At 37.8% G+C, this 24608-nt stretch overlaps 1 protein-coding gene across 1 annotated transcript in view; it reads right to left on the reverse strand.

The window, feature by feature from the left end:
• The window catches only part of gukh (NHS actin remodeling regulator GUK-holder), a 197385-nt gene extending 174309 nt beyond the window's left edge, over nt 1-23076 (reverse strand). Inside the window, exon 1 of the mRNA XM_089086026.1 lies at nt 22802-23076. Within this exon, the coding sequence (XP_088942152.1) occupies nt 22802-23069 (268 nt within the window). The 5' untranslated portion in view covers nt 23070-23076. The remainder of the gene's footprint in view (nt 1-22801) is intronic.
• Between the last annotated feature and the right edge of the window lie 1532 nt (nt 23077-24608).

A 24608-nucleotide genomic window follows, 5' to 3' on the forward strand; every position in this document is an offset into this window, starting at 1 on the left:
GTGTTCTAGGCTTGAAGAAAAACATCACGTGTGTCAGGATGGATAATAAATCAATCAACTTAACAAAGGATACTTGAAACTTCTAAATTTCAAGTGGCTTTTCTAGTAGCAATTCAGTTTTAATTAGCTTGAGGAACTTCGAAGAAATTTCTTTCTACATTGATCTAAAAGTAGATCGATAGGGGAGACCTAGGTCATATTCGGGGGGGGGGCTGGTTTGACCCCCCCCCCCCTAAATTTTTGTCCGACTCATAAAAAAGCAACGAAATGCATATAAACAAATTTTGATGCGTTTTGTAAAGTCTTTTTGTAGCTGCCTCTCCCGAAAAAGACAATTTCCCGAACAAAACCCTGGATGCACCCATGCCTGAGCTCTGAGACATAACCTTTTGACATCAAGGTTGCCACCAGATAATGTACAGATACGACAAAATAATTCGGCTATATTTAGGAAAATGTCCAACTGAATTTTCTTAGAACATAGAATTGGTGCTTTTATTTTTCATGATATGATCGTAACTGAAGGATATTGAGCGATGCTGGTGGTTAAAAGAACCATCTGATATCAAGGTTGCCACCAGACGACGGGAAAAGCCAGCATAACATTTTGCTATATTTGGAGAGAATTCCAAAAAATACCATTTGAAATTGAATATTCAGCATAAATAATATGCATTCTGTGTCGGCAAGGTTTTAAAACAAGGCGGGTGGCACAACAGGGAACTCCCAAAGCTGTCAAATCACTCAAACATTACTTGCTTTGAGCTGATTTTTGATGTTTTAAAGCAGGTATGCTAGGATGTTTTATGGACTGCCCTTTCCTGAATTTTAAAAAGAAAATTATGCTCTGTGCAATCGAAAAAACAAAATTCACACTTTTTAATAATATAAGTTTCATTAAACATGAATATTTCTATCTCCGTTGCAAAACAGGAGAAGTTAAATGATTAGTAATAGTTATGACAAGACCGCCCAATCAATTCTAAATAGTTTGGCCATACAAACCAAAAAAGTTTATAATTTACGGGATATAGCATTCCTTTAAGGTATCGAGTCTCCTTAAAATTGCATTTTTAGATCGAAGTCTAAAGGATGTTGAGTGCCAACGCTGCTGTGAGATAACCTTCTGGCATAATAGTTGCCACCCAAAGATAGAGTCATCTAAACACTTTGCCTGCATTTAAACTAATTCCAACTATATACTCTAAAAAACATAGGATATTGCTTATACTTCAAATCAAAATAATAAACAAGGGATGTTTTTTTCATGAATTGGATTGTGCCTTGCGACAAACTTCTATGTCAAAAAGAAGTAAAAATCATCATATACAAAAATGTAAGGCAATTTATTTTCTTTTGCATAGTTTCCAGAGAAATACATTTAGTAATCTGAATATTTACTTACCAAAATTTGACGAGCAATATTACCCCACTCCAGCCCTAGAAAGGCCACACCAGTTCTAACATAAATTCCTGCGTGTGTATATCTAGTAAACAGTCGACTAGCATATTTATGTTAAAATCAACCATACGCTTTTTAAGAGCCTCTGTAAACATTACTTAATGGCACTTCTTGTATAACACTTTCCGGAAGATTATTTTCTTTCAGTAAAACCATGAGTTGCTTTCTTAGTAGAACGAAGCATAATTTGGATTCAGGCCCAGCAAAACATAATACTTTCGTTACAAAAATTCCATCTCTTGTTATTAATATCCATGCTTTGGAACAATTACTAACAATAAGGGTGGTTGCATTGTTGCATTGATATATCGTATAGCTAATAGAGAAGAAGAATTATATATCAGTATCGTCCCTAGAGCACACTCGTTAAATTTAAGGAAAACACAATAAACACAACTAACATTTGACATTTAAACGCGCTCGTTTTCAAGCATCAAGTTTCCTTCTGCATCACAAAAGCCGCCTAAGGTTAACAATATTGTGCACACAGGTCCTCCAACCCAGTCTGTACAAAGCTTTGCTCTTTACCCTTTCCCATAAACTTCAAATTAACCTTTTAATACTTTTTATGATCTCTTTTCACCCCGTTTGGGTCCCAGATGGATTGCCAAAAAGCGTTTCAAGAAATTTTTCAATAGAGAAACATTTCTTTAAATTTTCTAATTCTTAAGCTTGAATTCCCTTTCAATTTCTTAACCAATCTTTCTATGACCAAAAGAGCCCTAGAAGTTGAGATCGAACCACATTTTCGTACTGCCTCTTATTTGATATACGGTCAGCCAAGGATGTCAAAAAGAAAGATTTAAGGGAAATAAGAACCTCCAGGGAGGGGTTAAAGAGGGAGATTTTAAATAGATTAGGATGGAGAAGGAGCGTGGGTAGCTGTGTTGGCCACAGGCGGCTTGGTGCTGTGGCCAGTTGTCAGTAGTAGTAGTAAACAAATACCTAAATCTATCCTTGGGCATTTCTTTTGGAATACATCTAACACAACTTAACAATTGTATCCCCTCAAGAAATCATCTAGCCCGCCCCACGTACACTAAAGTGACCAGTCAAACTGGAAATAATCTACAGGTAGGGTCTCAGCAGGATATTAAGATTAATTTTTTACGGATTCCGAAGTTTTCAAAAACCCTTTTGTAGTTTGATGATAAACCAGCCTTTGATAAAATACAAAATGCTTGGTCCTGGGCCTCAAAAGGGCCAAATAAAAATACTGTTTTGTTCTTAATTAAAGCCGTATAATACAGATCATTCTAAATGTATTCAAAACTCTGTAATTTCATGATGTCTAATTCTACTGAACGGAAAGATAAAAGAGACCAGCCTGTCAACAAATAATTTTAGAAACTACGCTAATTTCAAAAACTAGCATAGGCTACGACCCAAAATATTTGCAGAAAATAAATTGCAAATATTGAAAAAAGACGTTACAGAAAAGGTCAGGGAAAGTGCTCGCAATTCTTCACTTTCAACACCTAGTATCACTGTTCTAGCCTGTCTCCCATGTTAGTCCGGGCGCCACTAAAGCGTATCTCGCTTATTTCTGAGTTGAGGTGATCAGAAAAACACAGTCAGTTTGACAACAGTTTCCGACTATATCGACCACGCTGAATCTGAATATGGGTGGTGCCAAAGCTGGAGATCACGGCTTGACCTTGTAAAATCAAAAAAAGGCTCTTTTTAGGCCTATAAAACGTGTACAGACTGTTTATTTTTTTTCTAAGGTTGTACCACTCCGATGTAGGGGCGTGACATTTCATTTTGTTCCTGACATAGTCTTCTCATAGAATATGTTCGATTTTTTCCGATATCTCGTATAGCCCAGGAGCTATAGGCTAATATTTATTTATTTTCCCCGAAAATCTCAAAATTCAAAGGTTCATTTCCGCTAAACCACGTATCTTGGACCTTTCTATAATTTTTGTATATTTCATTCTTTTCCAGAATTTACTTTGAGTATTTAGCTTAACATTGCCGTAAAGTTCAAAGCTTCAACTGTTCGGTGAAGCCGTCTAGAATTTTTTGAAAAAGTATACGTCAAAATGTATATGCAAAAATACATTTTTCCAAAATGATGATATGACACATCTTTTATGCTAGAATTTAACACCAAATCTGAATATGAACTTTACTTTTCAACCAAATATCAACTTCAGTTGTTATAGGCTAATTGTTTTTCAACTTCACCTTGAGATCAAATTTCCCAGGTACGCATTTTGTAGGAAGCAGAAGACGAAAATGATAAAAATAGCTTTCGTGAAAGAAACAATTTGTGAACGCTGTTGCTGATTAAACTTGAGGTTGGTAGTGTGATTGAGAAGCTGTACTGTTAGTGGTTAGAGCTAAGAATAGGAACTGAACGACGCCTAATGCCTGCCTTATGTAACTGTGTAATGTCATGGACAGGTAGGCCAAATAACTTTCAGATTGCTGGAAATGAGTAAACAGAAACTGAGTATTATTGGTACCTCATGTGATTGGGAAACTGAATGTGATTGGGTACCTCATGAAAGGCTCGGGGCTTGAGGAAATCTTTAGTAAGGCTGGCATTTCACTCCCTGGAACTGCGAAAAAAGCTATGACTGGAAAACCCTATTACAGGTGTATGCAGGCTCACATCATCGTAGTAGAGGCCTTGTACAGAGTATATTGGAATGCTCTTGAACAGTATTACATTGAATCAGACGAAGAAACAAGTACTTTTGATGAGCTGTCAGATTTGATGTCTGCGTTCATGAATTGCGGAGGCTCATTCGACGACCTAGACAAACACTTGGAATCTCTGAAGCCTTTGATGAACCAGTTCAACAAGTCGCGTGACCAAAACCTTACAACGAAGTTGTAGATGGAGTATATGAATCTTGTGCTGATTCTTCTCCAGTTCCTGATGGCAGAGCGTGGGGTAGACTGGGAAGGTCATATGATGGGTGCAACCCTCATGTTGCCGTATGTGACAGCCGCAGGGCATTATAAGTACACTGCATGCCTACTCCAGTATTTGAGTGACATGAAAACCTTGCCACCTAGCTTGCATGATATCTTTTCAAAGGACTATTTAACGTTAAGTGGAAAAATTGCAAGATGAATTGTGTTTCCCCAGATCATGCACTGGAATCCACACTCAACCTTGAATCAAAACAAAAGGGACGAATAAAGGGAATCACACTGAGCTCAATGGCAGTTGCCAAGTGGACTACCACCATACCATTCTGTGCTGAGGTTTCCTCTGCCCTTTGTCGACGTGCCGGAATTGAGAGCATGAGTGAATTTGACGGTGAAGGAAGAAAAAATGGTGCCTTTGAGAAGCGCCAAGAAAACCTTGTCAGTAGTGTGGTCTCTGTTGTCGAAGACCATATTGATCCGTTTACATGTGATGAGGAATCATTGGTGACTATCATTTCAAATCAAGTTGCTGATGAGGCAGTGGCAAAGAGCCTCTTGGGTGCACGTGCTAGTGGTTTAAAAGCATTGGAAGCATACTTCGATGGAAAACCCAACCCCTTTTCCAAGGTTAAAGTAAAGACTATGGATTGCGAAACAAAACAGGCCAAACGCTCGACAACCAAGACCGGTAGCAGCGTTCATGCTGAATTGGAAGCTGTTAAAAGGATTTTGGTTACTGTTGGCACTAGTCAAGAATCTACGCTTGACATGCTAAGTAAGATCATGCCGCATGAACTTTTGCCCTACGCCCTAGCAATATTTGAAGCAGGAGCTGGTGAACGTATTAAACTTCGATCGGGTACGAAGTCAAGTTTTCTCGAGTTCATTCGTACCTCTGCAAGTTTAGAAAGTTGGCCTAGTGAAGTACCGATTAACACGGTCACGAGAACTGGTGTGGTGGTAGATTTCATGCCGTTAAACCGGTCGCAAGTGCCAGACAAAACCGAAACCGTTAAGGCATTTTAGAAACGAATCCTTGCAAGGCAATTAACTCGACTCCCAAAATTTACAACTGAGCTGCATATTGTAGCTGATCGGTATGACGGAGTGTTTGGCCTTGCAAACTTGTCCGGGCATCCTATTGTTCTAAAAGACAGTAGTGGATGTCATGAGCGGAGAGGAAATACAGTGACGAAGATTTTTATCGTTACGAAGAGCATGGTGCTAGAAAACTGGGATATCTTGCTTATGCAGTCAGAGAGTAAGGCAAGACTTATCGAATGTATTTTTGAGTTGTGGAGCCATGTCTGTCTTTCTGAATTAAGATTTACCATTTACCTCTCTGGCGGATTCAGTGACAGAATGAAGGTCCTAAAAATGGTCCCATCCAAAACGACATTAGATCCAAACCCGGACTACGAAGCTACCTTGTGCAGCACACATGAAGAAGCCGACACGCGTGTGGCTCTCCATGTTGCCGAATGCTACAGAAATGGATGCTCCCAAGTAATTGTTGAAGCGAATGATACAGACATTGTGGTCATTCTATTACAGAACTATCGCGAAATATTCCTCTGCAGGTGTGACCCGGGCTATAAACCCGAGCTCTACGTTCAGTTCCGTGTAAAAAGTCTTTCCGATCCATGCAATTGTGAACAGAACATCGTGTGCTGTTTTAGAGTCAATAGGGCTGCTACATTGCGTTAGTGGATGTGATACGGTCAGTTTTTTCTTCTCGAAGGGCAAAAAAACATTTGCTACATCTGCTGTTAAATCACAGCTCATTCAAGAAATTGCTGACCTTACACTGAAAGTGAGGAGTGATATCCGAAACATCATTATGTACGAGCCCGAAATCATGCGTATCTGTACGAAATTGGCTGTATCGGTATATAGCAAAGAACAGTCCGAATTTGATTCTCTCAATGACCTCCAAATTAATTTATTTCCCAGAAAAAAGAACTTGAACAGCTTGCCCCCAACAGATGGTTCTTTCGTATATCACGTCAAGAGAGCTATACTTCAGTGGAGCATTATTCTTCAGGCTGTGATTCCTAAGCCCTATGTCTTCAACCCACTTGAGTTTGGCTGGACCCATCACGTCATTTTAGGAGTCAGTCCAGTGACTTCAGCGCTGACCCCCTGGCCTCTAACTGTCAACAAGGCTTCGACCTTTTGTTACTGTAAAACTGTATGCAGTAAAAAGTGTCCTTGTTTGGGGATAAAGCCATGCGACATTCTTTGCGCGTGTGGTGGGCGATGTGGTGCCGACAGCGACGATTCAGACGAGGATTAGCGGGATTTTTTTCGTACGTTGGGGGAAAACCGTTGGGATGCGCGGGAACTGTATTTTGACAGGCTTTACTTGTATTTTTACTCAATTAATTTCAACCCAATAGTATTTTTATACAAGTATTTTAATAAAAATACAAGTATTTTTATATAGATGTACAGTACTTCAAGAAAATCAGAGCTTATAGCAAATTAAATAGTATATAGCAACTAAAGTTGAAACACGATGACCAAGTCAACATGGCGTCAAAATTTAGCATATAAACATGTCTCGCTGTACCATTTAAAAAAAAAAAGGCCTACAAATAAGTAATTAGCCTATAACAAACTAACTTAATATTGGGTTGAAAATTAACGTTGATATTTGGAATCTACGCTAAATTCTAGCGTACAATATTGTGTCATATGACTATTTGGCAAAGATACATTTTCGCATACAATTTTGGCTTATACTTAAAAAAAAATTCTGTGCAGCTTCAACAAACAGCTGGAGCTTGGAAATGTTCGGCAATGTGAAGCTCAATATTCAAGATAAATTCTGGTAAAAGATGAAAAATCCTAAAAATATATTAAGTTACGAGATACGTGCTTTACCTTGAAATAAACATTTGAATTTTGAGATTTTCAGGGAAAATTATTAAATATTAGCCTATAGCTCCGGGACTATACAAGGTATCGAAAAAAAACAAACATTTTCTAAGAGACGACCATATTAGGAATAATATGAGATGTCATGCAACTAAATTGGAGTGGTACAAACTTAAAAAAAAATAAACAGTATGTACACATTTTATAGGCCAAAAAAGGGTGTTTTTTGGATTTTAGAAGGTCAAGCCGTCACCTCCAGCTTTGCCACCACCCACATTCAGATTCAGCGTGGTCGATATAGTCGGAAACTATTGTCAAACTGACTGTGTCTTTTTGATCACCTAGTTGTCACATTATAGAGGTCTGGCGCCCAAGCTATGTGTATTTAGGCAGTACTGCATTGGTAAAAGAAGAAGAATAGAAAGTAGAACCCAATTTTGGCTCTCCCCAGCCCTGTGTGGAGGCAGAGGTGGTTCCAAGGTCTAAGGTCCCAATAAAGATGACAAAAAGCTATTCAATTCGGACCTACGGAATACGAACTTCAAGGAAGGAGTAAAGAGTGAAGCTTTGAACATATTGGAATAGAGCAGACGCCTACGCAGCTGAGTTGATCTCAGGCGGCTTGGTGCAGCAACGGTTTTTAACAGTAGTAGACTTCAATCATAATTTCTAATGGAGCCCAAAACAAACAAGAATGATCTTTAGAAATGTAAACATAACTTTTGTTGGGTCGATTCAAAATTAACGAATTTGCATCATTTAAAACCAGAATAAAAAATAGATTATTTGGTACTTGTCAATTAGCTGGAACCCACGCGATACATAGTATAGGGAAGAAACTAGTCAAACGGGTTTCTTTGAATAGAGAATTGAATTGCAAACCATGGCTTGTAATTGTGTTTACAATATTTAAACTTCAGTTTTTTTAGGTTAAGGGGGGGGGGGAAAGGTACCTAGGTTACGTATTTAATATATTCTATGCTTTACCACCCCCCCCCACCCACCCCTAATGTGCAAATATATAGCTCAAATTTGTTTCTAAACTATTATATTTTCTTCACATTTTGTTTTATTTCATGAGCATTAACCAAACTTGACTTCTCGCGTGTGTTCCAGCTAATTGACAAGTACCGATTATTCTTTATATGGGTTAGATTAAACCTAGCTTATACTCTAAATTCCTTCCTGACAGTATTCTTTACCTAGGTTAACAACTTTCCAAAAGGTTGTGAACCGTGTGTGTGTTATACAAATGTAAGTATTTGATCAAATAACTGAGTTCACAATCTTACTACGACATGCATTTCTGAAGATGTTCGAGTTGGAGGAAGGAATGGTACTTGTCTTGAATCCGATAAACACGCGATAAGGAAAGTTTCGTTAATGTTAATGAAATATAACAAAATAGGATTAAAATATAATAGTTTAGAAACAAATTTGGGCTATATATTTGCCCATTAGGGGGGGGGGAAGCATAGCATATATAAAATATGTAACATAACCTAAGTACCTTTTATTCCCCTTCAACCCCAAAAAACTAAAGTTTAAATCTTTGTCAGATGATGAACAACAACTCACTCGCTAGCGGAAACCTGTTTTTCAAATGGTATCTTTAAAATTCTCTATGCGGTTTATCGCGTGTTTATCGGATTCAAGACAAGTGCCGAAGGAATGGTATTTGGAAACTTTTTAAAGAAGTAAGCCCTTCCCAGGGGCCCATTTGAGGTCCAAGGATAAAGATCTTTCCAGTATCGATGCCCCCTCCCCCACTTGACCAATTAATTTGCCTCTACATACCGTGGGTGTAAGTATGATAATAAGCCAATGGGTTTTTATTTTCATGGGAAGAGGGTATTGGATAATTTTTTTAGGGAGCTTCTTCAGCCTACTCTTGGTGGAGTAAGTAAAATTATAATACATTATAATTTTAAGAAGGAACTAACGAGCATGCCCTTTCAGGATCTGTTCTAAGCTCAACTTGTAAAGACTACATAGTCGAACTCGTTTACTCAGTGTTGCCAGAAGAAAGCCATTTGCGTCATTTGAGCGATTTTTTTGTTAGTTGCACGGAGAATTCTTCAAAGTAGCACATTTTTTTCAAACTGTAACTTTGGCAGTTTTTTGCTCCAGCATATTTTCGCTTTTATGGCTGCATTATCTTATACCAGGCAGCACTGCTTCCGCTACGGGTTAACTGTCAAGTTTTGCTATACACTATTTATGATAGCCGAAATTCACTTGACACATGTTATTTACAAGATCGTCGTATTGAAATCCTGTTCCAGAAGGATTTCTTTTGTATGCCGCTTGGACAAAAGACGATCTTCCAACGGAAACGACGCTTACAATTGCATAACACAGGACAAACATTTGTTGTCTAATAAGCTACTACTTCCCCTGCTTTGTTGGACAAAAGAATTATATTTGACTTTACATTGTTCTAAAAATACGCCATTTAAAACGAAAAGTCTCTTATGATACATATTTCGGGTCTAGGCTGTTCTTATGAAAGTAAAGAGTAACCTTAAACCCCAAAAACAGCAGAAGTTATTCCGTATAGGAGTGGACTGCCCCATCCTCATCCTCAGCTCCCCCTTGCGGTCGTAGAAACTTCGGAGGATGCTCATTCGATCAGAATTGAGAGTTCGTCTTTTTTTTGGACATCAACCATATGGCTAATGCGGGGGTAAATTTTATTTGTGATGCAAATGAATGTTATATTTAGATTCAGAATGCAATTCTAGGTATATATTTGCACATTAGGGGGGGGGGGGTATATACCCTGTAAATATATAGGTTCTAAGGAATTCATGAGTTTCTTAGAAAAACTGCAAAACCAAAGGAAAGAAGTGAAGATAAAGGTTCTCCCCCTGCAAAATGTGTTAACTATGATTATTCTGCATGTTATGAAGTAAGAATAGTATTCTAAGCATGTTTCTTTATGTTCAGCTGGGCTTCTAGACATATAATACTGGTTGGGTAATTTAAAGATTTGTATATATATACACTGTCAAATTAGCCGTCTGGTGGTATCCCCTTTTTTATAAATCAAAGTGATTGGAGATCAACCGCCCCTGTCCTAAAACTGCTTTTGAAATCTGATCCTTTTACCCCTTAGGACATCTGACATTTTGAGGTACCTATTCTGTATTTTCTCTGTGGCTGCTAAATTTTGCGTGTGGGGGAATTTTCTGTGTGTGTGTGGGGGGGGGGGGACACCGGATCCCCATATTTCAATGTCCCATTCAGATCAATGGTCATGTCCATAGCCATATATCCTCATGAGAAGGAGGGTTAATTCCCTCTGCATTCATGTTTCCCGAATGTCCAACGTATGAAATTCGTGTTGTCACGCATAGTGTTAGGCGATATTTTGATTAATCGATATATCGATATTTTTACTCTCGATATTCGATATATCGATATTTCGGATCAGTTTTTTTGCAATCTCATGGATTTGCCGAAGTTCAGTAACGCAAATGGCAAATAAAGGGTATTTTGTATAACTTTTTTTTCAAAATCCAAATAATATAAAAACAAACAATAAAAACAAACTTCGATTACATAAATGAATAAAATAAAAACCCAGATTTGAAATTATTCAGGCCCAGGAAAAGAAAACAATGAACTGCTGGCTATTCAAAAACAGCAGCATTTCAATATTTTTCCCTGAAAATTGGTTCCGCCATTCAGTGATTATCTGACCGGCCTTGGAAAACACTATGAGAAGGGACACTGGTAGCGGGTACAAACATGAATTTCATTTCAACTTCGTACAGGTATTTTTGAGACTCCATAGCACGAGACTTCCACTACTTGAGCGGACAAGTGTCTCTTGAAACTATTGGCTCCCTATTGAAAGTTTGCAGAGCCATGATATGTTTGGCTGCTGTCGAAAAATGTCCTGCATTGACTATAAGGACTTCATCGTATGAACCCCACAAACTGGCTTGATTCTGATATGACTGCATTGAAAGGACTGCGATGGTACTTTTATCTTCTGATCGATATTCAGCAGCCAGCAAGGCCAAATCTCGTTTGCAATTTTGCTCTCAACTTGTAGAAGATTGTCAGGTGAAATAAACATTTTCTTGAAACGTCAAGATATGTGGCAATTGTGACGGGTGTGAATTGACCAATTCTTATAAACCTACACTGCATTTTATTCAGCAAAGCCTTTCGAAGCTCATCAGCCACATTCGAGAATCCACCAAAATCTACCTGAACAAGGTAACGTCTCAAAATCTTAGACAAAGGCAGGACTTTCGAAATGGAGTGAAAACTTTCAGAAGAGAGCTCAATAGTTACCTCTCCAAAAGATGTAAGCACCGCAATCACGTTTGAAATTACACCCCATTCACTATCAGTGAGTATGAAGTCCACTTTACCGAAAAGCGCAAGCAAGCTTGTTACAGACTCTTTCAAATCTTATGGACTACGTAACATAATGAGAAGGGAGTTCCATTTAATGGTCACATGAGATTTCAATTTTTTGAAGCAAACGTTGCAATACATTTGGAACTGGCACAGCTTGTTGGTGGCAAAGACACTAGGCCAGGAAAGTCTGAAAATATTTCTAGCCTTTTGGACAAGAGGCAACAGTTCAGCAGTTTCATTAATAGCACCCCCACGTCAAATTAAGAGTATGTGTGAAGCACGAAATATGTGTCCATCCTGTACCTACTTGGAATGCAGCATCCTTTACAGCCCGAACTACATTTGCTCAATTATCAGTTACTACAGCAGCAACCTTTTCCTTGATCCCCCACTCAGTGGCAATTCTCATAAGGTGAGCATATATATATATATATATATATATATATATATATATATATATATACACACACACACACACACACACACACACACACATCACACACACACACACATCATCATCATCATCACACACACACACACACACACACACACACACACACACACACACACACACACACACACACACACACACACACACACACACACACACACACACACACACACACACACACACACACACACACACACACACACACACACACACACACACACACATATATATATATATATATATATATATATATATATATATATATATATATATATATATATAAGCTCCTGGACCCCTCCTCTCTACGGTTCGCACCTCTGTGCACCTATATCTGCAGCCGTAAATTCACCTATGTCCGACTCTTTGGAGGGGGGGGGGAGATGGGAAAAGTTTATTTACAGATTGATATTTTTAGAGAAGGAATGAGGCCATTCTAGCCAATCTTGAGGAGGAAGATTCCTCCTGAGACTGTTCCTAAGAGCTCGGCAAAGCTTTGAAAGCTAAAACCTAAAATTAGGCTACTTTTTCGTTTTAGAACCTCCCACCCGTTAATTCATCGTATATCCCCCTCCCTATGACTCGGAATTTTTGTGGCAGTGACAACACCCTACCAGCATCTGTGTGAGTTATGACCTTTCTTTTATTTAATTAATTTAAAAAAAAACTTTCAGAAAAATAAGTTTTTCAAAGAAAAGTAAAGGCCATTTTAAACTTAAGCTCAGGAGATAAAAATACATGTTTAAATTCAAACTCAAAACGACCCGAAATTACTACTAAAGAATAAATGAAACCCAAAACAAACAGAAATTAAAGAAACAATCATAGCAAAAAACATACAACAAGTAATAATATAAATGAATAAATAGATCTTAAAGCGAGTAATGCTTGGATTTAATATGAAAATCAAGCTTAAAACGAAAAGAAACTTTTTGCTATTAAATTATAAATGAAACATAAAAGGAGCAGAAATTAGTTAAACAATCAATGCAAACAAACACACAATATATATTAAGGAAAATGAATGAATAAATTTTAAAACAGGTGAAACTTAAAATGAATATGCAAATCAAGTTTGAATGAAATAAAAATAGCTACAAACAAGAGTTTGGGTATCGTCTCACTGCAGAAGCCTAAAACTTACTGCGTCATTGGCGCTTTAATGAAAACCATTCTTTGAAATATTTTCACTTTTGTAACTTTAAGACATCAAAAATTAATTAAGATTTTAGTTAATAAATATCAGAATATTTATATTAAATTGAAAATTCACATTTTTTTTCAGTAAACTTATTTGAATTTTTTTTCAGTAAAGTACAAATTCTATTCTGTATTTTAGAAAGCATAGGGGTTTTGAACCCTACTCATATTAATTTATGCTTGTTTTGAGTTTGACTCTAATACTTATTTTAATTCTTGTTCGTTTTGGGTTTCATTTATTGATTAATACTGATTTGGGGTAATTGTCTGCTTGGTAGATTATATGATAGTCCGGACGCCAGATGTTGAACATATGAATCATACCACGACGGAATGGGGCTGCTACGAGAATTAGCCTACCCTCCACCCCCTAGATTGACCATGCGGATTCAAAAATACCAGTGGCACTTGCTTGCGAGTGGTGGAACACTCCGAAACTTGACATTTTATTATATTTTGGTGTTTCATGCAAGAAAATGCATGTTCCACAAAGTTTGAGGTGCAGTTTTCCGCTCAAATAGGAATGCCTAGAAGCCATAGAAGGTTTTCATAACAAACTAACACGATTAGCTACAAAAAATGGCAGAGTTAAAAAAAATGGCAAAACTATATGAGTCTTGAACAGTCTTGGAAAGTATAAACAAAATCAAATTGAATAGTAGATATATAATGATATTAATTTTTGAAAGATCCATCAGTTCAAGATTTTTTTTTCACTGTAATTTTTATTTTCATTTTCAATGCTGTAAGAACTGGAAAATAATAAATTTGTAATATACGAGTAATTCGTTTTCAGTGAAGCACCAATTACGCAGAAGGCTTTAGGTTTTTACAGTTAAACAAGAGGGCAGTATCCAAATTTTGCTTGTAGTGAAACTATATTTGTCTTGACCAATCTTGAAAAGAACTAATAAATTAAACTGAATATTTGATGCATAATGATATTAATTGCTAAAAGCTCATCAGTTCAAAATTTTAATGTAATTTTAAATTTTTATTTTCAATATTAAGTACAAAAGAAAACATTTGTAATATAATTCGTTTTCAGTAAAGCGCCAATGATGCAGTAGGTTTTAGGCTCCTGCAGTGAACCGATACCCAAACTCTTGTTTGTAGTTATTTTTATTCGATTCAAACTTGATTTGAATATTCAGTTTAAGTTTCACTCGTTTTAAGATTTATTTATTCATTTACATTAATATATATTGTATGTTTTTTCGCATTGATTGTGTATCTAATTTTGTTCGTTTTAAGTTTCATTTATACTTTAATAGCAATATATTTGTTTTCGTTTTAAGCTTGATTTTCATATTCAATCGAAGCCTTACTCGCTTTAAGATCTATTTAATCATTTATAATTATGTTTGTGGTTTGTTTTTTTCTGTGATTTTCTATTGGATTTTTGCTCGTTGCAGATTTCAAGCATTCTTTAGTATGTTATTCCGGTCGTTTATAATGTTAACTTTAAATTGTATCTGTATATGTAAATTAGAACATTAATACGGCCTTGATTTTTATTAAAAGACATCTCTTTTCAGCAACTTTTTTTAAATTAAATTTTGTTGGTTTTTGATTGCAAAGAGTTCCAAATTTTTATGGCATGGGGGGGGAGGTTGCTTACTGTCCGATTATTCTTGACTTTAAAAAACGGATCTAGAACTTTCAATTTAAATCGAATGAGGCTTTTATCAAAGTCTATACAATTACCTCTTTGATAAGAACCTTATATATGAACAATAGACAGCTTGCATAACTTGTGGACAGCGATGGACAAAAATGAATGGATTGAAAAAATAGCTCAAATAAGGGGGTTTAGACCATTTCACTTGCTGACACAAAGGGATCACGACTGTTTGGAATTGACCTTGATAGGAATTTGTGTGCCAAAGCAATTTTGCATCCATCACAGAGTATGTATTTTAACCTTATAATTGGATAATTATAATAGTTTTCCTATGTGTTCTTCCCATACAAAACCCCTTCCCATAAGTTATAAGCCCCCCTTAATAAGTTATGCCCCAGGGCATAACTTCCAACGCCTACCCCTGCGCCGTGGTGGGCTGAGTCAACACCGGAGTATTTTGTTATCAGAACTTTGCACTATTTTAACAAAATATCTATCTCAAAATTTTTATCTGATGCATTTAGGGCGTGGAGGAGGGAGAGGGGCTAGTTGCCCTTCAATCTCTTTTGACTCTTAAAAAGTGAACAAGAACTTTCAATTTCCAATCAAATGATTCCTCTCTAAACTTTATACGAGCATCCCTTCCATAACAAATAATATAAAGGATTCGGAGAATCCTTAAATTACAAACCTTGCCCTGAGGGCTTTGGTGGAGTTGTAATCCTCAAAGACCTAATTTTCAGAACTTAAAACTACGTTTAATAAAATAGCTGTCTTAAAATTTTGATTGGATGTGTTTTGGGAAAAGGTGGGCGTGAGAGGGGGGTTCGTTGCCTTCATATCGCTTTCGACTATTGGAAAGGGCACTAGCCCTTGGAATTTCCAATCGAATAAGCCTTTTTTGAAGTTTCTACAACACCGCCTTCTATAAAAACCTTATTTGCCCCCAGGGCGTAACTTTAAAGCCTTGCCCTGAGGGTTGTGGGGGATTGTCCTCCTCAAAAACATATTTTCTATCTGGAAATCAACTACGCTGAACAATATGGCTATCAGAAAATTTTGATTGGATGTGCTTGGGGGAATGATGGCGTGGGGGGGGGGGGCAAGTTGCCCTCCAATCACTTCCGATTATTGAAAAGGGCACTAGCCATTCAAATTTCCAATCGAATGTGCCGGTTTTGAAGTTTCTACAACAACACCTTCTATAAAAACCTTATATGCCCCCAGAGGACACTCCCCACTGACCCTCAGGAGCAAGGGTTTTGGGTTATGCCCCTGGGGGAATATAAGGTCTTTATGAGAAGGCGTTGTTACGTAGAAACTTCAAAATAGCCCTCATCTCGATTGGAAATTAAAGGGCTAGTGCCCTTTCTCCCGTAGTCGAAAGTGATTGGAGGGCAGCCTAGCCCCCCCCCCCCCACGCCCATCATTTCCCCAAACACATCCAATCAAGCTTTTCAGATGGCCATTTTGTTCAGTGTAGTTGATTTCAGAATAGAAAATAAAGTTTTGAGGTGAACCCTCAGGGCAAGATTTTTAAGCAAGGCCCTGGGGGGCATATAAGGTTTTTATAGAAGGCGTTGTCGGGTAGAAACTTCCAAAACAGGCACATTCAATTTGGAAATTCAAATGGCTAGTGCCCTTTAGTAGTCAGAGGGCATTGGAGGGCAACTAGCCTCCACGCCATCAATTTCCCCTGTACCATCCAATCAAAATTTTTCTGACAGTTAGCAGCTGTTCCAGCGTAGTTGATTTCCAGATAGAAAATATGTTTTTGAGGAGGACAATCCCCACAACCCTCAGGGCAAGGGCTTTAAAGCTATGCCCTGGGGCATATAAGGTTTTTATGGAAGGCGGTGTTGTAGAAACTTCAAAAAGGCTTATTCGATTGAAATTCCGAGGGCTAGTGCCCTTTCCAATAGTCGAAAGTGATTTGAGGGCAACTAACCCTCTCACGCCCACCTTTTCCCAAAACACATCCAATCAAAATTTTAAGACAGCCATTTCTATTAAACGTAGTTTTAAGTTCTGGAAATTAGGTCTTTGAGGATTACAACTCCCCCAAAGCCCTCAGTGGCAGCATTGTAATTTAAGGATTCTCCGAATCCCTTCATATTATTTCTTATGGAAGGGATGCTCGTATAAACTTTAGAGAGGACTCATTTGATTGAAATTGAAAGTTCTTGTTCACTTTTTAAGAGTCAAAAGAGATTGAAGGGCAACCAGCCTCCTCTCCTCCTCCACGCCCTTCAAATGCATCAGATAAAAATTTTGAGATAGACGTTTTGTTAAAATAGTTCAAAGTTCTGATAACAAAAAACTCCGGTGTCGACACAGCCCACCAGGGACCAGGGGTAGGCAGTGCTTGTGTTATGCCACTGGGGCATAACCTATGTAAGGGGGTTTATAACTTATGGGGAAGGGGTCTTGTATGGGAAGAACACATAGGAAAATTCCATTATAATTATACGAATTATGAGTTAAAAATACATACTCTGTGATGGATGCAAAATTGCTTTGGCACACAAGTTCCTATCAAGGTCAATTCCAAACAGTCGTGATCCTTTGTGTCAGCAACAGTGAAATGAGTCTAAACCCCCTTATTTGAGCTATTTTTTCAATCCATTCATTTTTGTCCATCGCTGTCCACAAGTTATGCAAGCTGTCTCACAAGTTCTTATATAAGGTTCTTATCAAAGAGGTACTCGAATGAGGCCTCATTCGAGTACCTCTTTGATAAGAACCTTATATATGAACAATAGACAGCTTGCATAACTTGTGGACAGCGATGGACAAAAATGAATGGATTGAAAAAATAGCTCAAATAAGGGGGTTTAGACCATTTCACTTGCTGACACAAAGGGATCACGACTGTTTGGAATTGACCTTGATAGGAATTTGTGTGCCAAAGCAATTTTGCATCCATCACAGAGTATGTATTTTAACCTTATAATTGGATAATTATAATAGATTTCCTATGTGTTCTTCCCATACAAGACCCCTTCCCATAAGTTATAAACCCCCCTTAATAAGTTATGCCCCAGGGCATAACTTACAACGCCTACCCCTGGGCCCTGGTGGGCTGTGTCGACACCGGAGTTTTTGTTATCAGAACTTTGAACTATTTTAACAAAACGTCTATCTCAAAATTTTTATCTGATGCATTTAAGGGCGTGGAGGAGGGAGAGGGGCTAGTTGCCCTTCAATCTCTTTTGACTCTTAAAAAGTGAACAAGAACTTTCAATTTCCAATCAAATGATTCCTCTCTAAAGTTTACACGAGCATCCTTCTATATGAAATAATACGAAGAATTTGGAGAATAATACAATCCTTGCCCTGAGGGCTTTGGTAGAGTTTCAATCCTCAAAGACCTAATTTCCAGAACTTAAAACTACATTTAATAAATTGATTTTCTTAAAATTTTGATTGGATGTGTTTTGGGAAAAGGTGGGCGTGAGAGGGGGTTAGTTGCCCTCAAATCACTTTCGACTATTAGAAAGGGCACTAGCCCTTGGAATTTCCAATCGAATAAGCCTTTTTTGAAGTTTCTACAACACCGCCTTCTATAAAAACCTTATTTGCCCCCAGGGCGTAACTTTAAAGCCTTGCCCTGAGGGTTGTGGGGGATTGTCCTCCTCAAAAACATATTTTCTATCTGGAAATCAACTACGCTGAACAAAATGGCTATCAGAAAATTTTGATTGGATGTGTTTGGGGGAATGATGGACTTGGGGGGGGGGGGGCTAGTTGTCCTCCAATCAGTTCCGACTATTAAAAGGGCACTAGCCCTTTGAATTTCCAATTGAATGTGCCTGTTTTAAAGTTTCTACGACAACGCCTTCTATAAAAACCTTATATGCCCCCAGGGCATAACTTAAAAATCTTGCCCTGAGGGTTCACCTCAAAACTTATTTTCTATCTGGAAATCAACTACACTGAACAAAATGGCTATCTGAAAAGTTTGATTGGAAGTGTTTGGGGAAATGATGGGCGTGGGGGGGGGGGCGAGTTGCCCTCCAATCACTTTCGACTATTAAAAAGGGCACTAGCCCTTTAATTTCCCAATCGAATGAGCCTGTTTTGAAGTTTCTACCACAACGCCTTCTATAAGAACCTTACATGCCCCCTGGGCAAAACTTAAAACCCTTGCCCTGAGGGTTGTGGGGGAGTGTCCTTCTCAAAAATATATTTTCAATCTTGAAATCAACTACGCTGAACCAAAATGGCTATCTCAAAATTTTGATTGGATGTGTTTGGGGGAATGATGGGCGTGGGGGGGTTAGTTGCCCTCCAATCACTTTCAACAAATAAAAAGGGCCCTATCCGATTGAATTCCCAATCGAATGAGCGTTTTCTGAACTTTCTTCGACAACTCCTTCCATAAAAACCCTACATACCCCCAGGGCATAACTTAAAACCCTTGCCCTGAGGGTTGTTGGGGATTATCCTCCTCAAAAACATGTTTTCTATCTGAAAATCAACTACGCTGAACAAAATGGCTATCTCAAAATTTTGATTGGATGTGTTTGGAGGAATGATGGGCGTGGTGGGGGCTAGTTGCCCTCCAATCACTTTCGACTATTAAAAAGGGCACTATCCCTTTGAATTTCCAATCGAATGAGCCTTTTTTGAAGTTTCTACGACAACGCCTTCTATAAAAACCTTATATGCCCCTAGGGCATATCTTAAAACCCTTGCCCTGAAGGTTCTGGGGGAGTCTCCTCCTCAAAAACATATTTTCTATCTGGAAAGCAACTACGCCGAACAAAATGGCTATCTCAAAATTTTGAGTGGATGTGTTTGGGGAAATGATGGGCGTGGGGGGGGGGCTAGTTGCCCTCCAAATACTTTCGAGTATTAAAAAGGGCACTAGCCCTTTAATTTCCAATCGAATGAGCCTGTTTTTAAGTTTCTACGACAACGCCTTCTATAAAAACCTTATATGCCCCCAGGGCATAACTTAAAACCCGTGCACTGAGGGTAGTGGGGGAGTGTCCTACTCAAAAATATAGTGTATATCTGCACATCAACTCCGCTGAACAAATTGGCTATCTGAAAATTTTGATCGATTTTGTGTGGGGGAATGATGGGCGTGGGGGGGGGAGGGGGGCTAGTTAGATTCTAATGCCTTTAGACTATTTAAAGGGCACTAGCTCTTTAATTTCCAATCGAATGAGCCTGTTTTGAAGTTTCTACGACAACGCCTTCTATAAAAACCTTATATGCCCCTAGGGCATAACTTAAAACCCTTGCCCTGAGGGTTGTGGGGGAGTGTCCCCCTCAAAAATATATTTTCTATCTGCAAATCAACTGCGCTGAACAAAATGCCTATCTCAAAGTTTTGATTGGACGTGTTTGGGGGAATGATGGGCGTGGGAGGGGGGCTAGTTGCCCTCCAATCATTTTTGACTACCAAAAAGGGTACTAGAACTCTCGATTTGCAATCGATAAACCCCCTTTGAAGATTTTTCGACGACCCCTTCCATATGAAGTGCCTCTGGGAAAAAAAAAAAAAAATAAATAATAAAACATTGGAGCCGTATGGCCTTTACTATAGGCTATGCTACAGCGTTGCCTCTGATGAAGATAAAAACATAATCAAAATCTAGGCGGGGATTTTGATTTTTTTTTTTTCAAGATAAAGGAGGTCGCGTCAGAGCACCTCCAAAATTTATGAAAACGTATCAACTTTTCCAGTGATTGGCAAAAGAGATAAAGACTACTCTAATAAGGGCGAACTATTATGTTCCAACAAATAGATCAGATTTCAATAGATGAGGGAAAAGTTAAATTTTGACCCTGCAGAAACTTCCGGGTGCGATTTTTGAACCCCATGAGATAAACTGAGAAAAGTACATGAATTTATCATGCTAACTTTGTCAAGCTTCAGAAGAAAAGCTTTCAATTAGTTGAGATAAAATATGCAAACCTGGAGTCAATCATTTACATTCATAATTCATATTCATAAACCATAGCAATGTCTGGCACTTGTTTTGCATGTCAATAATGTCTTCTGATAACAAGATAATTTCAAATACAGTACAGTTCTAAGATTTCGCAAAATATTCAATTTCAAAGAAATAATTGGCAAGAGAACCCGTTAAGATAAAAGAGCCCCTTCCTCTCTGCCGTTAAAACACAACCTGAAAATTGGTCATTTTTCGGTAGAATTCTAGTTTACGGGCCTTATGCTATATTGGAAAGTAGTTGAGTTAGGCAAATAAAAATATGAATGTATTCAGTCGCTTTCTAGGGCTATAAGGAGAGAAAGGTTGAGATGGCTAGGACACGTCCTGCGGAAGAAGGGTGACAGACAGCCGAAAATTGTCCTACTCGGCCAACCATCTAGGGCTAAACGGAAAGCAGGTCGTCCGCAGTTGGAGTGGGAGGGTGTTTTAAAGAAAGATTTAAGGGAAATGGGAACTTATCTATCTCTAATCATCCCCACTGCATAGGGCACTGACCTTAGATGACATTAAATCTAAGTGTTATAAAATTGAAAACTTTCAAAACAGATCTAGTGTCGAAATGAGGAACAAGAGATCCATATTTAGCCTCATACCTTTGCTCAATCCAGATTTCAGAGGTTTTGAAGACCTGTAATTTTTATTTCTTAAATTTAGAAAAAAAAACTTTATATGGCTCAGGGCCGTATCCAGGATTTTTGTTCAGGGGGGTTTTACTAATTTTTGACTTTTTTTTGGGGGGGGGGGTTACTAATTTTTGACTCAGTTTTCGACTAATTTTACTGATTTTTACCTAGGTTTTACTAATTTTCGACTTATTTTCGAGTCGGTCAAAAATTTCGGGGGGGGGGGTTCAAACCGGGTAACCCCCCCCCCCTGGATACGGCCTTGATATGGCTAACAGTTCTACTGAAATAACACGACTTGCCTTTTCAAAAACTAGACAATGAAACATAGATTGAAAATTCGAAACTCAGGTATAACGTTTATTTGTCAGAATTCAGATCAGTATAGACCTGTCATGTATGCAATCTTCTAATCTTCTAAGTTTAAACTTACCTCCTATTTACATCAGAAATAAAATTAACCCCCCCCCCCCAATGTGCAAATATATACCATGAATTGGTATATATAGGGGTGGGGGTAAAATTCATTTCCGACAAAAATGAGGGTAAATTTCTACCAAATCATATTATTGAATTACACTTAAAGTGAATATACCACTTGATGCCTTTTTTATGCTTATTACTAATTTGTTAATATTTTCTATTGGAAATTAATTTCAGCCCCCCCCCCTTTATATTCCCAATAAGGGGATATATTTCTACATCCTAACCTAACCCTGAATTGGCATAGGCCTATATAGGGGGGGGGGGGCTTAAATTCATTTCCGATAGAAATGATTATTATATTCGTAATCAACATAAAAAAGGCATCGAATGGTGTATTCACTTTATTCCTAACTCAATAATATGATTTGGTATAAATTTACCCATATCTGGATAGTGAAAGGGCATGGGATGTATAGTAATTTTTTTTCACATTATTGGGGGGCAACGGCCCCCCCCTGCAACCCCCAGACGACGCCCCTGGGGGGAGCTGGGACGTAACAACTGTGATTATAATACGGTACTTTGAAAGCACCATATTATAATTTTTTTTCCTATTGGATGTTTTTTCTACAATTAACCTTGGCCTTAACTAGACTATTACCTCTGGGGCTGTTCAAAGGGGGGGGGGTTAAGCTTCCCTGAGCACCATGGCTAAAACCCGAAGGAGTTTTAGCCATTCCGGAGGAATGACTTTTTACTTTCTGAGGAGGCATGTGTACCTTTGACCCCTGACATATGACATCCACTCCTGTGTGCCACCAACCCTAGGAGCAGCCCTGATAGTTCAAGCCTTACAAGTAGCCTAGAATACACCTAATATACATTTTTGCTCTGAATTATACTTACGAACTTGCACCAACTTCGGATTAAAATTCCCTACTAAAGTATCCAAATTAGTAATCCGTTCCTTTAAGAGATCACTCCTTTTATTTACATCATGGAACTCCTTATAAATTTCACCAAAAACATCGTTAGCCAAGCAGACAAGAGAAGCAAGTTGTCGTAAAACTTGACAAATTGCACTATTTGACACATTTTCTAGAACATTATCTTGATTTTCAACTTTATTCCTACATATATTCACCGGTTCTACATTTCGAACAAAGAACGGCATGACTTCTCATCTTCACTACATGGAATTCGAAATCCGACTAAATGAAATAAAAATCCAGGTACAACAATTTGAATAAGAGCTCAGTATGGTAGGCGCTACCTAATTTTGTTTTAAAATAGATGACACTAGCACCGTATCTAAAAAAAGCCTGAATACGGTAAACTCGAACCAATTTTATAGGAGGTGAATAACCCCCTACCAATAGCAAGATAAGTGATACATGATCATATTTAGTGAATATTGACTGAAGTGATATCCGAGCAAGCAAGTAATTACAGAAGACACAGAAAAATCGAGTGATACGAACACATATGACCTATTGGTCGAACGCGTCCAACCCCAAACAACAACAAAGTTATAGAAGTTAAATCTCAAGTGATTTAACAAGGAAAAACAAATTAAGACTGCTAATATCTTTGACAGTTTAGCAACTTGTGACTCCATTATAACACAAAATGATTAAAGACATTGAACAGGTGGCGTAATTAATCTATAGTTAGTTCCATTAAAGCTGAAACTTCTTTGTAAGGAATTATTATCAATATTTTTGTTTTCCAAAAATCATTTTAGTTAAAATACAGTGTGTACAAATTAGATCCAAGTTACTTCAGGAGATCTTGGTAAAAAAAAAGTGGGTAAGTTGACTTTAAGGTGGTAGGTCTATTGGTGGGTCCCGAACCCTGGGCTCCGTATTGCCAAGCAGAGCATCAATCCACTGAGCTACAACAGGTTCTACTTTCTTTACCCTTTCCTAATTTTAAAGTAGCTGAAAAGACAAGTAAGTGGTGGCTTGGAGCGTATTTGAAGAGGAAAAGATTACTCCACCGCTGCATGTTGCCGGTAGTTTTCCCAAAACAAGTGCCAGGTTTCACTCTTTTAAGTTTTGCATACCCTACCTTGTTCAATTCAGAGAGATAGAACAAAAAATAAACACATTATTCTGAATAAATTCGCATTCATGTTTCGTCGTTTAAATAAAATCACGCTATATTGGATCCAGCATGGAAGGGCGAAATAAATGGTGATATTTAGTGAGAATCTCACCTCTATCCGTTTTTCTTTTTTTACAGTTAACCAAAGTGAAGAAGTGAGATAATGTTCTTGTAGCTCTGTAATAAAATGTGTGCTTTGTTTTCATTGATTTGTCTCTAATATACAGAACGGGGTTTTACTAAAACAGTCTATTTGCATCACAGTATATAAATTATTTATTATACCATTATACCTTTATACTGTGATTTGCATCAATAAACAAGCTCTGCCTATAACGGCAAAAATTTTATTTTTTTTAACCAGGACAGGCACAATGGTCAAAAAGTGTGCGTAGAAAAGGGACACACATCTGAACCAAATAAAATATATATTAATTAAAAATTAAAAGGATTGACATGCACATTTTTCTAAGAAATACTTTTAAACTCTTCCTTTAAAAATATCTTGTCCCATGCCCCACGACTTAAAATTTTGTCTTTTTTTCTTGTAATTTTAGATCAACTCTGTTGTACGAACATAATTTCGAGTTTGCCTTATTCCTCAGCT

Source organism: Artemia sp. Qi Xiang Cuo, chromosome 3 (genome assembly GCF_049724085.1).
Source record: "Artemia sp. Qi Xiang Cuo chromosome 3, ASM4972408v1, whole genome shotgun sequence".
Lineage (NCBI taxonomy): Eukaryota > Metazoa > Arthropoda > Branchiopoda > Anostraca > Artemiidae > Artemia > Artemia sp. Qi Xiang Cuo.